Raw genomic sequence first — 17,633 nt, 5'->3', positions numbered from 1 at the left:
TCCTAATCTCAAGTGTTTGGTGAATTGTGTTGATATCATGGCCCAAGCAGAGGGTCACCCCTTTGAGTCTGGTCTGCTTGAGGTTTCTTCCTCAAATCATCAGAAGGAGTTTTTTTTCTTACCACTGTCGGCTGTGTGCTTGCTTCGGTTGGTTGGTAAGGTTAGACCTTACTTGTGTGAAGCGCCTTGAGGCAACTTTGTTGTGATTTGGCGCTATATAAATGAAAATAAATTGAAATTGAAGTGTACAAGTAAGGTGGCGTAGCAGCCACAGGCGGTTGCACTATCAGAGGTTATTTGTTCAATCACACTAATCATTTTTCCGCAACAGCAGTTTCTGCCATGACTCCAGGTGGCAGCAAATTCACATTGCTTCTTTGATTAAAAACTAATACTTTTTCATTGTTAATCTGTGATTCAGTGATTGATCAGCAGTTAACCTGCATATCTACTCAATATGTTCTGCCTCCATGCAGTTTCATGTACGTGACATTTGTCTTTCTTGAGTTTTTGAAGCGAAAAGATTCTTGACTAACTCATATTTTGGTCCTATGAATGCTTGTGTTTTGCACTTCAGGGCCGCCGTACCACTCAGCAGCGCGGACACCCAACAACAACAAAAAATCCTCCAGACACAAACTTGATTGGGATTGAAATGCTTTTACTTTTAAATATGAACATGAACAGAGTCGCATCTTACAAAGTGCGCCGTGCACGTTGCTGTGCGCACAGAGAGCATGAGCGAGCGCGGGGCCAGGACGTGCGAGAATACTGTCACGCGCACGAAGTTTGGTCGAGGATTTCGTTGACGGTAACGATCCTCTTGGCTTTTAATCTTCGGATATTCGCCACAGGTTGAACTTCTGTTTTCTTCCATCAGTGCGGAACAGAAATTAAAGTCTGCATCTGTTCACGTGCACGCTGACTTTCCGGACGTTCCGCAGCACGTTTTTCTGGAGGATGCTTTCCAACGCGGGTCTCCTGCTCCTGATGTGCTTTGTCACAAGTGAGTAATAAAATTAACGTGTTCATATTTAACACTGGATGTGTCCGTATGTGACAGTTAATGTGCGTTAACTGATCTATGCGCTGTCCGTGGTGCTGAAGACGCACCGACGCCTAAAACTGCCATGAACATTTTCGTATCAAAACCCAGGTCCATGTGAAATCACACGTAATACCAAAGTCTATTACTGAAATCAGTAATTTATTCATGTAGACCCCACCCCTCCGCCCCCTCAAAAAGAAAAAAGTTTCAGAAATTTGAGTTTTATTGTAAATATTTGAAACAAAATCAATCACAACTAAAACTTTATAATATGATATGTAAAAAACAAACCAGAAATTCGTTATAACCGTTAAGTTTCCATCTGTGTGCTAGTTATAAATAATAAAATTGGTTAACAGCTTTATTCTTCATGGCAGTAACATTATTTCATTGCGCAGCTCTGTGTTGGAACAGACTGTGCACCCTAAATAAATAAATACACTTTTACAGTTACAAAAACATTTGTAACTGTACTAATTTGTAAGCTAATTGACATTACTTAATGCAGGAATTAAGCATTGACTAAATGTTAGTTAAGAGTTAACTAATGCATTTACTGATCATATATTAATAGCATTCAAGTTAGGTAATATAGTAATAAGCCTTAACTAACAGTTAATTAAGCGTTAACTAACAGCTAATTAAGCATTAACTGCGTTTACTTATCATTTATTAGTGGTGTTTATGTTAGGTAATAGTAATACACATTAACAATCAAGCGTTAACTGAAAGTTAAGTAACTGACTGTTAACTAATCATTTATTAGTGGTGTTTATGTTAGGTAATAGTAATAAACATTAATTAACAATTACTTAAGTGTTAACTGAAAGCTAAGTAACTGTTTACTAATCATTTATTAATACTGTTCATGTTTGGTAATGCAGTAATAAGTATTAACAGTTAATTCAGCGTTAACAAATACATGTACTCATAATTTATTAACGATGTTCATGTTATCTAATGCAGTAATAAACATTTACTTAGTTAATTATTAACATGTTTACTAATCATCTGTTAGTGTTCTTCATGTCTGATAATGCAGCAATAAGTATGAATTTAAATTTAGGCAAGAGTTATCTGTGCTTATTTATTATTTATTAATGGTGTTCATATTAGGTAATAGAGTAATAAGAATGAATGCTTCAGAATTAATTTTCATATATCTGTGTGAATATTTGTGATAAATGAAAACTCTGCATCCTGTTGAAGCCTCCTTACTTCAGCTGCACATTGGTACCTTTTGCTCCTGTTTTCTATTTGTTACTATACAGTAAATAAATAAATATAACCCCTAACAAATGCATATTTTGATTCACAAAATATGGACTGTTATCTGGATCTGAATCCTGTTTTTGCCCCCAAACTGATCCATGCATTAGCATTATCTCTGCTCCTTTAGTGGAAACTGCTCCAAAAGTTACTGACTTCCTTCGTGGTCCATTTGACACTCTTCCACCAAGTTTCAAGAAATTGGTTCAGTAGTTTTTGCATAATCCAGACATTAAACAAACAAACAGCACTAACAGAGGGAAAAACAATGTTACAAGGGTTGGTTGGCCCTGATGGAGGTCTAGCATGTGTTCTAATATTTTGAGAAATATTTCCCTTTTAATGTAACAAGGGTTAGGGTTAATATATGACAGAAAAGCATAATGACCTGCTTGCTGGCTACTCTTATGTCTGCAGTCTCTATTAGACCAAAACAGAGACATGATCCACTTTGTTGATGAATATTCACGGTGAAGGACTTTGTGGAAGATCTCTATTGGGTTTGTATTTTTAAACTATATAAAATCAGTGACTCTGTCAACTTTTGTTTGTCTTTTTATGGACAGCTTTTAAAAAATTTTTAACCTCCACCTTTTAGCAACAATAACAAATCCAAATTGGATCACTTGTTGTTTTCAAGTGGTGCACAAAAAATGCTTGGCTTTTTGATGAACATCTTGTGTGACAGGAAACATAGTCTGGCATTAATCCACAATATCCATAAAAGCAGAGATACCCCGAGTTGTAAATTATTTAAGGTAAGTGTAATACTCCTGGTAGCTCGATGCACTTCTCCATCTTTCTTTTTTCTTTTTTAATTTTCCAAAAGGATCATGTCATCAGATTTGTGCTAATATACAGTAGTGTTCAGAATAATAGCAGTGCTATGTGACTAAAAAGATTAATCCAGGTTTTGAGTATATTTCTTATTGTTACATGGGAAACAAGGTACCAGTAGATTCAGTAGATTCTCACAAATCCAACAAGACCAAGCATTCATGATATGCACACTCTTAAGGCTATGAAATTTGGCTATTAGTAAAAAAAAAGTAGAAAAGGGGGTGTTCACAATAATAGCAGCATCCGCTGTTGACGCTACAAACTCAAAACTATTATGTTCAAACTGCTTTTTTTAGAAATCCTGTGAATCACTAAACTAGTATTTAGTCGTATAACCACAATTTTTCATGATTTCTTCACATCTGTGAGGCATTCATTTTGTTGGTTTGGAACCAGGATTTTGCTCGCTTACTAGTGTGCTTGGGGTCATTGTCTTGTTGGAACACCCATTTCAGGGGCATGTCCTCTTCAGCATAAGGCAGCATGACCTCTTCAAGTATTTTGACATATCCAAACTGATCCTTGATACCTGGTATGCGATATATAGGCCCAACACCATAGTAGGAGAAACATGCCCATATCATGATGCTTGCACCACCATGTTTCACTGTCTTCATGTTTCACTGTAACAATAAGAAATCTACTCAAAACCTGGATTAATCTTTTTAGTCACATAGCACTACTATTATTCTGATCACTACTGTACAGTCAGCACCAAACCTCAGCATTAAACAACACATATAACAATCACCATTAATTAAAGATTAAATACACCTTCTAATGATGGAATGAATGTGTGATGTGAAGAATTTATCACCTTGCATGTCCATGAAGCAGTGATTGCAAGGTGTTGTTTTCACTGGCATGTCTGTGTATGTGGACAAGATAACTCAACAACAGCTAGAAGGATTTCCTTCAAACATGGCTGGAATATTACTTGGATAGATATCAAGAGGTGAATAGATTTTCAAGTCATTTGGTCACAGGTCAAAGAAAACATGATCTAGTTAAATCTTCAACCATTTGGGCTCCACTGAAGGAACCATGTGGCTTTCATCCCATATAATCAGACTTAAACAATTCATACAGCATAGACACTGCAAAGCAGAACTTTCATCTCTGGTACCAGCATGATGGATGGATGCTTGGATGGATGGATGGACAGTCAAACAATTGGATGGACTGTCAGACAGTTGAATGGGTGGTCATATGGATGAGTGGCTAGATGTTAGATGGTTGGAGAGATGAATGGTCATAGAGTTGGATGGATGACTGGATGGATCATCAGACAGTTGGATGGATGGATAATGGTCAGACAGTTGGATGGATGAATGATGGCTGGTCAGACAGTTGAATGGGTGGATGAATGGATGGATCATCAGACAGTTGGATGATGGATAATGTTGAGACAGTTAGATGGCTGGCAGGCTGATGGTCAGACAGTTGGATGATGGATAATGGTCAGCTAGTTGGGTGGCTGGCTGACTGATGGTCAGACAGTTAGGTCATTGGATGGATGAATGGATGGCAGGTGATACAGTTGGATGGATGGATGGATGGATGAATGATGGTCAGACAGATGACTGGCTGACTGATGGTCAGACAGTTAGATGGATGGATAATTGTGAGACAGTTGGGTTCTTGGATGGATGATGGATGATGTTCATACAGTTGGATGATGGATAATGGTCAGACAGTTGGATGGATAAATGGATGGCTGGTCAGACAGTTGGGTGAATGGATGAATGGATGGATCATCAGACAGTTGGATGATGGATAATGGTCAGCTAGTTGGTCATTGGGTGGATGACTGGATGGCAGGTCATACAGTTGGATGGATGGATGGATGGATGGATGGATGAATGGATGGGTCATCAGACAGTTGGATGGCTGGCTGATGGTCAGACAGTTGGGTCGTTGGATGGATTGTTGGATGGATGATGACCAGACTGATGGATGAATGATGATGGTCAGGGGGTTGAATGAATGAATGGATGGATGGATGAACAGACGTCTCTTTTCCTGTTGTCTGTGTTAACACTTAGGCAGCGGGGCAGAGAATGCGGAGGAAAGGTTGATGAACTACCTGTTGAGTCCGCAGCGCTACAACAAACTGATCAGACCAGCTGTCAACAAAAGTCAGCAGGTCACCATCTCCATCCAGGTGACCCTGTCTCAGCTCATCAGTGTGGTGAGTGTGACGACACGCTCACACACACACACACACACACACACACACACACACACACACACACACACACACACACACACACACACACACACACACACACACACACACACACACACACACACACACACACACACACACACATGGGACCAGACAGGGAAACTCAGACAACTCCGGTCATGCTGGCCTCCTGTGTAGAAAACCATCAGTTTGAGTCCCAGCTAGGGCTAGAACATGATGCACCCCTGCTGCCTACCCAGCAGGACCACAGTCACCAGCTTCCTAATGTGGTCTCTTTCTTGATGAGAACCTTGTTGTCTATTCATTTACCCGCCTTTATGAAATTTTATATGGTGTTGTTTGTTGAAACATTGTCATTGCATGTTTTGTGTTGTGCCTTTTGTTTTGTCCTGTTAATGTGGTTACAGCAGATGGTCCCCCAGTGAGTCTTTGTTCTGCTTGTGGTCTTTTCTTATAATCAAAAATCACTGAGGGTTTTTTTCTTCCCACTTTCACCATTGTGTTTTCTCATGTGGTGTGGAAGGTGACTTAAACTATGATGTGGTGGATTTAGGGGATCCATGGACAAGGTCCAAAGTGCCCCCCCCCCAACACCACCACAGGAAAAATGTTTTTAAAAAATCTGTAGCCTTTTTGATGCATTCTAAAGCAATCTGGGAAGCTAAATACTGACTCTAGTCATCGTTTTTAATACACAATTTTTATTTAAAGACTGGAAATCTTTTATTTCTCCATGCAGCATTTTATCACATCTTTGGTTAGCAGATGTGATAAAATTCATAAATGATAAAAAAAAATAAAAAAAAAATGCTTTATGATGTGGCCTCTTTTAAGTATTTTTGTCATTTATATTTTACCCCTCTATTTTTTTTATTAAATAAAGCTACATACAGTATCAGCAACACTATAAAACACTATATATTAGAGGTGGTGTAATACTTATGGTGAGAGACCACACTGAGGTTGAACTATGTAAGGGCGATAGAAAGGGCGATGCCTGTGATGATTATAATGCAAAATTATTAGAACAATAATACAACAACAATAATGTTATTGTAAGATTTGCAAGGGCAAAATACTTATAAATGGTGACTTTAAATTGCCAAATATTGATTGGTTTAACTGTATGGTCAATGAAGGTGAAATTCTTTCTCTCAAAGATTCTATGATGAGCTTTGTGACCTCTTTCTGTGCCAAAATGTATTAGAAGTTAGAATCCACTAAACAAAGGGGAACCAACACCCCTAACTGTTTAGATTTAGTGATTTCTTCTTCGCCTATGAGGGTAAGCAATGTTAATATTTGTTGCCCCATTGGTGTGCTAACATGGGGTTTTCATGTAACAGTAGATACAAGTAGGTCTTGTAACAAAGAACTCTTCAGATATAACTATAATTGTGCTGATTATGGTAAACTATGTAATATGCTTGGTAATGTTGACTTGGTCATGTGTTTTGAACTGTAATGATGTTGATGCAGCATGGAACTTTTTTTTCATGAACAAATTAGTATTGCTGTTACAGAGTGTGTGTCGTTAGAGTAACTAGTGGTGGTAAGATAAATCCACCTTGGTTAAACTGGTCTGTTAAAAGGTGTATTAGAAAAAAGTATTTTATTATTTTATGATGAGGGACTACCTTTTGACGTCCTTTACCTGGATTTCAAAAAAGCGTTTTATTCCGTGCCTCATGCTAGATTGGTTTACAAACTAAGAAAATGTGCTATCAGTGGCAAGCTTTGTAACTGGATCGAGGATTTTAGGGACTGGCGGCAGCGTGTCTGTATTAATGAAGCACAGTCACCGTAGATGCAGGTCACTAGTTGTGTTCCCTAGGGGTTGGTCGTTGGCTTGGTATTGTTTGTTTTATTTATTAATGACCTGCCATCCGTAATCAATTTGAGGTGTAAAATCTTTGCTGATGATACTAAGGTATATCACCCCATTCTCTCCTTAGTTGATAGAGAATAGCTCCAGAAAGATATAGATAATCTTCTATTATGGTCAAGTGATGGCTGCTTAGTTTCAGTGAACAAAAATACAAAGTTCTTCATATGGGAAAAAAAACTGTTATGATTATACAATGAATGAAAGATTTCTTGAAACAGCTACAGAAGAGAAGGATCTTGGCGTGGTAGTTTCAAATAATCTTTCTTTTTCCAGGCATATTGCAGTATCGGCTGCTAATGCTAATAGTGTTTTGGGAATGACAAATAGAGCCTTTTCTTATTTAGACAAGGAGTCCTTCCTTATTCTCTATAAAAGCTTTGTGCGTCCACACCTAGAATACTGTGTGGTCTCCTTATCTTGAACGAGATAAAAAAAAAAGTCTTAGAAAAAGTTCAAACGAGAGCCACTAAGCTAGTTCCTGAGTTATGTGATCTTCTTTATGAAAGTAGACTTGCCCAGTTGGGATTAACTTCCTTGGAGGACAGACGTGTTAGAGGTGACTTAATTGAAGTGTATAAAATTTTGAATGGTTGCAAGAATGTTGATTATGAAAATGTTTTTAATTAAAAAGGTATGCTGGCCTTGGAGGCCACCAGATGAGTCTGGAGGTGAAAAGAGCAAGGCTAAATGTAGGAAAAAACTTTTCCAGCATCAGAACTGTACAATTATGGGATAGACTTCCGAATGAAGTGGTACTCTCACCAAGTGTTAACATTTTTAAAAATAGATATGATAGTTATTTTTCCACAAGAAACACCACCATGTTATAAGAGTATTTATTATGTTGTATTTTATCAGTTATGATGTGTCATTACATACAAATCATGTATACTATTTTTTACACAATAAAATTAATTATGAATTATAAACACACTGCACTTTTTATGAGAAGCTGTTTGTGTGTTTTTCTGACAGAATGAGAGAGAACAGATCATGACCACCAACGTGTGGCTGTTTCAGGTAAAAACATCCTCACCTGTCCATACGCCGCACGGAAACTCCCGCGAGCCGTCTGCAGAACGTGATTCATCATTAACGGACTTTATGGACCTTCTGTCTGCAGGAGTGGAACGACTACAGGTTGAGGTGGGAACCAGACAAATATGAAGGCGTTAAGAAACTGCGAATACCGTCCAACCTCATCTGGCTTCCAGATATCGTGCTCTACAACAAGTACGGCTTTATTCACTGACCTGGTTCATTTGTCATTTTGAAACAAATCCACACAATGAAAAACATCCTTCTTTCTATGTGACATCATATAGAGAGGATTACACAAAGATTTATGTTATTTTAAGATTTCCATCCAGACTAGACTTACCAACACGTGTGCAACTAAAACAAGATGATTTTTTAATTAAAATTTTATGCATTCATTCTTTTTATCACCATATTTTTACTGACGTCAAGGGGATTAGTAATTGCATAGTCAGTGTGGAATAAACTGCATTTATTATTCCTTCCACCAATCACAAGGAAGGTTTTATTTATTTTTCTGATTTTTATGTCTGTGAAGAGGAAAATAAAAAAAAAAAGCCTTTGCAGGCTTCCTGCAGGGTTTCCTGACTTTCAAGGTGTTTTAATGATTTGTTGCCTGTAACTGTTGGAAGGTAATGAAGGTGACAGATGTGTTCACAGAGTGTTGGAATTTAAAGATGCAGAAGCATCGTATGTGGTGCATTCAGTGAGACCCACATATATATTTATAAGTTAGGTCAAGTCTGGGAGCATTTGCTGGTGCCGCATGTCTCCACAACACAGAATTGTTCTGTGTCCTGGATGGCAACCACCCATCCAGCCAGACAACAGGTCCACCCCCCATCTCTAAAGAAAACACCTGCTGTAGTCATAAGAAATGTGGGTGTGTCCTTGGCCTTGTCCAGTCACTGGGGTCTTCAACACTGAGGCACCTGTGTCCTGGATTATGGACAGAGACAAATGCATCACATGTCCAAAATGTCACTGGTGCTGGCACACAGTGCATATTACCCCCAGGACACACTGCAAGCATCAAGGCTGTGTCTTCTCAGAGATGCACATCTCATGCAGCAGTTGTGTGTACGTTTACACCGGGCTGTGCTTGTGTTGCGTTGCTACTTAGTCATTCTCCATCATTTGTCTTTCTAATGATTTTCTTCAGACTCTGTATCTTCTGTGACGGAGGTTTTTTTTAATTCTTTTTTTTTTTTTTTACATAATCTTTACTGTGCGCCTTCACTGTGGACTTTTGTGTGCGTGTGTGTGAACAATTTTTTTTTTTTTTTTGGATTGACTTGTTTCACTGATCCAGCCATCACCCAACAGCACCACTCTGAAAGCATTTCTTCTTGAACATTTTATAAAATATAAGCTTAAAAATATAAACATATAAATACATATAAACTCACCATCAGTGTTTATGTTATTCTAGTCTCTGTGGGTTTCATCTGAGGAGTGTTTGGAAAAGTGAAGAGCAGAAAGTAACTTTTTGTAACCAGACAGCAGTCACTTTTTCAGTCAATGAAATGGTTTTAAAATAAAGTTTTTATAGTTTCCATGACTGTGAGTTCTTTCCCAGTCATTGAATGTATAGTCCAATAAAAGTTGTTAATCATTTAATGTTGTCGGTATGATGTCAGAACGACAGTTGACAGATGATTTCTCTATTTTAGCCATGTGCCGCTCACGCTTATGGAACACTGGGTCTGTTTTCTAGAGGAACACACGGTGCAACACACACATCAGGCACGTTTCTTGAACGCATCCCTCATGCTGCCTGTCTGTAAGATTTAATCTGATAATGCGGACTTTGAAATGAAAATTGACACACAGCATAGCCATGACACAGATGTGACAGTTGCTGTGTGTTTCAGGACCTCATCCCTTATTTGGCACAAAGTCATTTCAGCTGTACCCAAGAACCCTCTGAACAGATCTGACACCAAAGAAATCCAGGCCCACATTCAGCCAAATGCTTCAACAGCTTTATAGGGCAACTAAACTTAGCGCAATTTCTGAGAGGCCATACAATTTCCCATCATGTGATAATTATGTGTTGCTGCTCGGGGTGCACTCATGTCTGTTGTGTGTGGGATCACTGTAGTGTAGTGATTTTTGCACTATTCATCCACTTCTGATGCTGATGCTCTCAAAGCTGAACATCTGCACTTTGAGCTCATTCATTATTTGTTGCCGACTCCAATCTGCTGTGGTAGACATTTTTATTGTCCAAAAATTCCTGAGGTTGATTATTGATGTTCCTTCTTTTTCCCTCCCACAGTGCTGATGGTGTTTATGAAGTTTCCTTCTACTGCAACGCTGTCGTTTCTAACACTGGGGACATCTTCTGGCTCCCTCCAGCCATCTACAAATCAGCCTGCGCCATTGAGGTGCAGAACTTTCCGTTCGACCAGCAGAACTGCACTCTCAAGTTCCGCTCCTGGACCTACGACCACACGGAGTTGGACCTCATCCTCACAAGTGACTTTGCCAGCCGGGATGACTTCACACCGAGTGGCGAATGGGACATTGTCTCGCTGCCGGCGCGTAAAAATGAAGATCCCAATGACATCACCTACCTGGACATCACCTATGATTTTGTGATCAAGAGGAAGCCGCTGTTTTACACCATTAACCTCATCATTCCGTGTGTGTTGATCACCTCGCTGGCTATTCTGGTGTTCTACCTGCCATCAGACTGTGGGGAGAAGATGACGTTGTGTATCTCAGTGCTGCTGGCACTCACCGTGTTCCTCCTGCTCATATCCAAGATCGTACCGCCCACCTCTTTAGCTGTGCCACTTATAGGTCAGTCAAATCTTTGTGTCCATCTACATCTCCTGCAAGAATTCATGCATTATAAATTTGACACCAGGGTGGCTTTAGATCTGTATAAATATATATAGTTCTAACCAACCAGACTATAAGGTGCACCATAGTATTAGTTGCATCTGTCAAAAAATGCATCATGAAGAGGAAAACCACATATATGCATTACACCAGCCTATGAGTCACATTTATTTTACACACACTGCACTACAGCTTCATGCAAAAAGAATTTAATCAACACATTATTTATTTATAATGAAGATACTGTGCACAGTTGGTGTCCTGTGCAGGGTGAACCCCACCTCATGCCCCATGACTACTGAGATAGGCACCAGCCCCCCGTGATCCTTAACTGGAGTAAGCAGGTATAGAAAATGGATGTGTTAGTGAGCAGAAGCTAACAGGCTAATTAGTGTTACTGTACAAGATACAAACCTCAAGTAATCTGCTTCTCATCACCACTGAACTGATACTCATAGGTGAGGTAAATGTGCAATATCATTTATGTTTGAAAACTTTGTGCATTATATATTTACAATGCAAATACTGCATTAGTGAGGCAAAGGTAACAAGCTAATCAATGTTATTGTACGTATGAGACATAAACAATTTGAGTCTGCTGTTTTTTGTCACCACTAAACAGATGATCATAGGAAAGTAAATGTGCAATGAAACTCAATGTTTGAAGACTTTTTTGTAATACATTTTCTTGGCCTAACTGACCTGCTGTTGCTATTCTTGTTGTCTCACACAGTACAAACAAGTGTTGTGCCAAGTAGTATGAAAGTTATATTCATTCATTCACACCCAGGACAGGACGCCAGTCTGTCACAGGGCCACAAATAGACAAACACAGACACACCCACACACACACCTACGGACAGTTTTAAAGAGTCCAATCCACCTAACCCGCATGTCTTTGGATGTGGGAGGAAACCGGAGCACCCGGAGGAAACCCACGCAAACACAGGAAGAACATGCAAACTCCACACAGAAAGGCCATGGGAACTGAACCCACGACCTTCTCACTGTGAGGCAACAGTGCTAACCACTAAGCAACTGTGCTGCCCTGAAAGTTATATTCCCTCTTTTATTCCAGAGCATAGTCTTTCTGTTTGAGAGCATGATTTCTTAAATTTGCTCGTTCTCAAAAACAAAGAATGTCTCTTTCATTCGGTTCTTCTTCTTGTTTTACAGCAGTTGGCATCCATGTTAATGGCAGACTACAGCCACCTTCTGTTCCTGAGTGTGAATCATAGTAATATTCAGTAGCAACTTGTCATGTGTGTAGAGACTGCCATCTTGTAGCCATAGATGATAATGCATTATTTTTTTTACATATAAGTGGCTTTTGAATATGTCACAGAACCTCCCAAACTATTAAAAAAAGGCAGGGGACACACAAAAAAATGCACTGCATATTCCACATAATGCAGGAATTCTTTTACTGCTCTGCCCCTAACTATTTATTTAAAATAAATAAAAAAAAAAGATCTGTGTGCTGGCCTAGCTGATCGGATCTTGATCTGAGACATCATGACGTTCACAGTCATTCCAGTAGTAATCAATATGTGGAAAAAATCCCTGTTTTTCCACAGCTAAATAATCCTTAAAAATTCTGTACTCCACCTCCAAAACCTCAGAATCACCAAATGTAGTTATGTATTCCTGCTGTCAGAAAAGTAACTAATTGTTTGTTACTTTGTGAGTTTATTTTGTCTAGGCAAACAAAAGAGTCCATAACATCACTCAGTGGCGAGGAAACGTGTGATTATACGGTATCATGGAAAACTGAGATTGTGACCGAAAACATTTATCTTCCGTCTCTTAGGTAAATACTTGATGTTCACCATGGTGCTTGTCACATTTTCCACGGTGAGCACCGTGTGCGTCCTCAACGTGCACCACCGCTCCCCGTCCACCCACCACATGCCAGACTGGGTCAAACGAATCTTCTTAGTTCAACTCCCCACGTTCCTCCTCATGAGGCGGCCGGGCTCCTCCAGTGTTCGGGAAAAGCTCCGGCAGAAGTACTCCAATAGAAATATCACTGGGAAAAATGCCAAAAATTTCCAGAGTGCCACAGGGAAGAAACAATATTCCAGCTTCAAATTCGGAGGGATCCGGACGGACACTGACTCCTTCTATGTTAATGAAGGTTTGGCCCCTAAGTTTGACTGGAAGGTGGGTGACATTCCCGATGGAGGAGGTGGATTTTCAGACTTCCGGAGACGAGCTGGTGTTCAGGAGGATGCAGTTTTGGAAGAAGCGGTGGATGGAGTCAGATACATTGCTGAACACATGAAGACAGAAGATGATGATGAAGGGGTGAGGAGATAAAGTAGGGATAGTTAGAAAGAAGAGGTGAAAGGATGAAAGGAAGAGAAGAGAGTGAGGGGAAAAATTAGAAGATGAGGAAAAACATCATTCCAGGATATTAGATTAGATGTCAGATATTGTATTTCTGCATATGGACAAACCCTCAAACCAGATCTGTGACCTCCAGCTTGCATAGTTCCACAAAAGTCATGCATTTAATCTTTTTTTTTTCTAAACAGGATTTTTCAGGCACAGGTGCTCGTGTCAGATCTTTCATCCAGCTGTCTGTTTTACCCTCCATCTCAGTGAGTGCAGTGAAGTATAAAATCTTCAGACATATATCTGATGTTGTCGACTCAGCAGCATCACCGATCACCAGTCATTTATCAAACACAAAAAACTAAATTTTCCCCCATATATTTTTGGTGCAAGCTGCATTCCACAGTATTAAATTTCTTTTATATTTTCCAGACATTTTTTGTTTGTGAGTCCTAAATGAGATGTAAAGAATATAAGCAATTTGGGAAGAATTATGGAAAAGCATACAAAGGCAAATGAAAGATCTTTTCCTCTGAAGCATTTCTGACAGTGGCACATGTGGAGTGATTGTTGGTTTAACAGACAGCTGATTTTTCAACAGCATCATCTGCTGCCTGGGAGTTTGCAAAGGAATGTGATATATTTCCAAATAATAATGACAACATTATTTTGTCTTTCATGACAGAACAGAATCTGTACAGTAAGAATTCTCAGCATGTTTTCCCTCAAAGAGCATTAATCACGGCGTACAGATCATAATTAACAATCTGCATTTTACTGCAGATTGTTACATGTACATAGAAAAGTCATAATCATATTAACTTGGAATTTATAGAGTAATTTGTAATGACATTTATTTATGTGCAAACATACTTCAGCAGCCTAAATGCTCTGCTGTAATTGTAATCAGTGGTCAAATTCCAGTCATTTAAATTTAATCTCACTGAATTACAGAACAGAAACCAAAGACAAACTGGAGTGTTTTATATAAAGAAGAATTTTGGAAATGATCGTGCAACAAGATGCACTTTAAACAGGAAACGATTATTAAAACTGCCACAAGACAAGAGGATGGAAACTCCGCTAAATCATCCAACTGTTGATCTTACATACAAATGAAAACAAATCCACCGCATTGAGGTGGCAAATCAAAAAATCTTTAATATTACACTTGAGCTGCAATGAAAAAAAAGACAAGGTAAAAAAAATATAAAAGAACAGAAAATCTTACTACTATGATCATATTGTATTCATGTATGAGGCAACGCCCTCACACACGCACCCCCCCCCCCCCCCCACCCACAAACACATGCACAGCCATTCAAATGCACACATAAGCCCCACCTGTAAGGCAGGTTTTTGACTGTAACATTAATAAATCACTGTAATGATTTTTTTTTCATGTAATTTTACATCAGACCTACAAATTCAATCTGTTTTGGTAATTTAGATTTTTTTTTAAAATTATTTTAAAATACTTGAAAAATCTATTAAATGTGTGTTTCTGTCATGCATTCATCTAGGAGTCCAATCAGAAAAAAAGGGGGTGTGTCATGACATTGACAAACCTGTGTGGACGATCAAATGTGTCCTTATGTCTCGTCCTGTAATGACCACCATGGTGCAATTCCAGAATTCCAGAAATGCCAGAATCAGAGTTTTGGAATGCACACATTTTGAAAGAACCAAACTGTGAATTTGATTTACTCTTTGACTTCACATCTAGCTTTCATCTGTCAGTCGTCACATAACTGTAGTGGATGCTGAAGTTCATCTCCATGTTCCACAAAGATCTAAATAAGACGGACACACAATGACGACCTTGTTGACTTTGCACGCATGTCATAAACACATTTTTTTAGCCTCTCATTCAATGCCTTTTACGTAAAAACTAAAGGTGATTTTTTTTTTCTCTGGGTTGTAGATCATAGAGGACTGGAAGTATGTGGCCATGGTGATTGACCGTCTGTTCCTGTGGATCTTCATTTTGGTGTGTGTGGTTGGCACGCTGGGACTCTTCATGCAGCCTCTTTTCCAAAGCTACAACACGCCCACAGCCAATGACGCAGTGTGAGTGACACACGCACAGCAGTCACAATTAGAGGATCATTTTGTGAAGTCCTTCTGGTGCACGCTGTTTGCAGATGACATTGTGTTGTGCTGCACCAGAAGGGGGGCGTAGAAAGTTCAAAGACGATCAACAGAAAGAAGACACAATATTTGTGGTTTAATGTTTGAATCAGTTAACTCACAGGGCAAGAGCCTTTAGTGGCCTCTTCATGTAACCCGTCCTATCTAGACACAAACCAGCCATTAGGTTGAGAGCGCAGTCACAGTCCAGTGTGTCGGGACCAATTCCAGGTCTACAAACACTACTTTAGCTAATGGCGTTACAGTATGGTTTCTGGGGATGGGTGGAGACTACCAGGAGTGCCGTATGACTGAAGAAATAAGAGCTCATGATGAGGTTAATAAGACCAACAACACTGGATGGATTTGAGACATGGTCGAAAGAAGTCAAGTTATTTAATTTCTATCAAAAAAGGTGATTGTACCAGTGGGTATGAAGACAGTAAGGGCTATTTTCATGACCTTTACCTTCAACAAAATAATTGACCTCTAGTTCACCTTACAAAGGCAGTTCTGGAGTACATCTAACTGTGGGCCACATTTGGTCCAAACTGGGTTGAAAATCAAATTCCTTGACCTTGACCTTTTCCAAAATGTGTTCTTTAGGTTCAACCTTCACTGACATACCCAGGTTTTATATAAATAAGAAAAAGGACCTGGGATGAGCAGGTCAACAGACAATCAGGCATCTCCAGACCACAATAATTGACCATTGATACATCTGCCCATGTTGGGCAATTTTGGAATCCACCTATGAATGTGTTCCACATTTGGTGCCAGTCAGATTGAAAAACCTGAATTTTGATATTTCATGCTCATGACCAAAGAAATTTGAACTTGTCTAGGTAATTCCACCCCCCCACCCCCCTGAAAAAAATTGACCTTTGAACTCTAATTCTAGGGTTGACTGTCACCCACATGTCCCGTTCGTTGGAAATGGACCAAATAACCTGGTCGGTTTAATCCATCGGTGGTCTCGACGATTGTCTCTTGATCAATTCACTGATGGGATTTTTACATCCAGGATCGTTCTAGAGATGCCCGTGCGTGGGTTTGTCTTAGGTGGGAATGTCTTTGCACGGCAACAAACATGGTCCATGGCAGATCCTTAGCCTGGTCTGATGGCTGGGAAATCCCACACGATCGGAATCTGAGGCCCTGCTGCAGCCTTCATCCACCTTCACAGCCGTTCCATCACCTCCTCCACCTGATCCACCGTTGAGAACTTCTTTCACCAGAGCTCTGTTAACCGTGTCGTGTTCAGGGTTCCCATACTGGCCACAGGGCACACAAGCTCCCCACTGTACTCCACTCCAACAAGCAATCCCCTACTTGATCTGTTACCCAGGTGTCACGATGCAGACGAGAGGTTGGATTTGAGTAGCGGAACAAACTGAGACATGTTGTTCAAACTGTCTTGTGTTTTTCCTGTAGGTACGGAGATTCCCGGCTCCTGTGATATGGAAAAGAAAGCAGCCGCTTCCATCCAGCTGTAACAGGCGCCACACCAGGTCTGGCTCTGATTCTCCTCTTTGATGACTCTCTCCGGACCGGTTACGGAGCCAGAACTATCCAATCAGCCACATTGGCTGCGTTTATAATGGAGGATTGGAGGTACGACGATGTACAAAAAAAAAAAAAAAAACATATCGACGAGCTTTATATGAATAAATGTTTTACGGCTCAGCGTTTACACAACTTCTATCACAAAGCCAAGACGTGCACAAGTTTTTTCAGGGATTCTTTTCTCCTGCATCCACTAAACGCTCGTGGTTTGAAATGTTTGTCAGCGCTGTGGACTGGATGTGGTGCTGATGGAAGGGGGCAGAGCTCTGCTGCAGAAGTGCAGACGCACAACGCCTCTGCAGAATCGATGTACCAAAGACACAGCAGCAGTTCATCACCTCCAGCTGGTCTGATCTCACCTGGAAAACCATCCACGTGCTGGCACACAGCCACCCACCTCATTCCCTCTTCTCACAGGAACGATACAAGGAGTCTATCACTTCAACAAATAAAGCATC

At 39.9% G+C, this 17,633-nt stretch overlaps 1 protein-coding gene across 1 annotated transcript; it reads left to right on the top strand.

Moving 5' to 3' along the window:
* The first annotated feature begins 788 nt into the window (after window positions 1-788).
* LOC117526766 (neuronal acetylcholine receptor subunit beta-2-like) lies at window positions 789-17,633 on the top strand. The gene is made up of 8 exons (XM_034188846.1): window positions 789-1,006; window positions 5,203-5,348; window positions 8,230-8,274; window positions 8,378-8,487; window positions 10,574-11,100; window positions 12,953-13,449; window positions 15,404-15,549; window positions 17,044-17,633. The coding sequence occupies exons 1-8, from the start codon at window positions 961-963 to the stop codon at window positions 17,066-17,068; spliced, it is 1,542 nt and encodes a 513-aa protein (XP_034044737.1). The 5' UTR covers window positions 789-960; the 3' UTR covers window positions 17,069-17,633.

Source organism: Thalassophryne amazonica, chromosome 15, assembly GCF_902500255.1.
Source record: "Thalassophryne amazonica chromosome 15, fThaAma1.1, whole genome shotgun sequence".
Classification (NCBI taxonomy): Eukaryota; Metazoa; Chordata; class Actinopteri; order Batrachoidiformes; family Batrachoididae; genus Thalassophryne; species Thalassophryne amazonica.
This window is presented reverse-complemented; position numbering and strand designations above follow the sequence as displayed.

Bases quoted from the DNA above. Each gene is read 5' to 3' on its own strand.
- LOC117526766 (XM_034188846.1), top strand. From the start codon at position 961: ATGCTTTCCAACGCGGGTCTCCTGCTCCTGATGTGCTTTGTCACAA. The intron at 11,101-12,952 runs GTCAGTCAAATC...TCCGTCTCTTAG, and splicing joins TTTAGCTGTGCCACTTATAG to GTAAATACTTGATGTTCACC. The intron at 15,550-17,043 runs GTGAGTGACACA...TTTTTCCTGTAG, and splicing joins CCCACAGCCAATGACGCAGT to GTACGGAGATTCCCGGCTCC.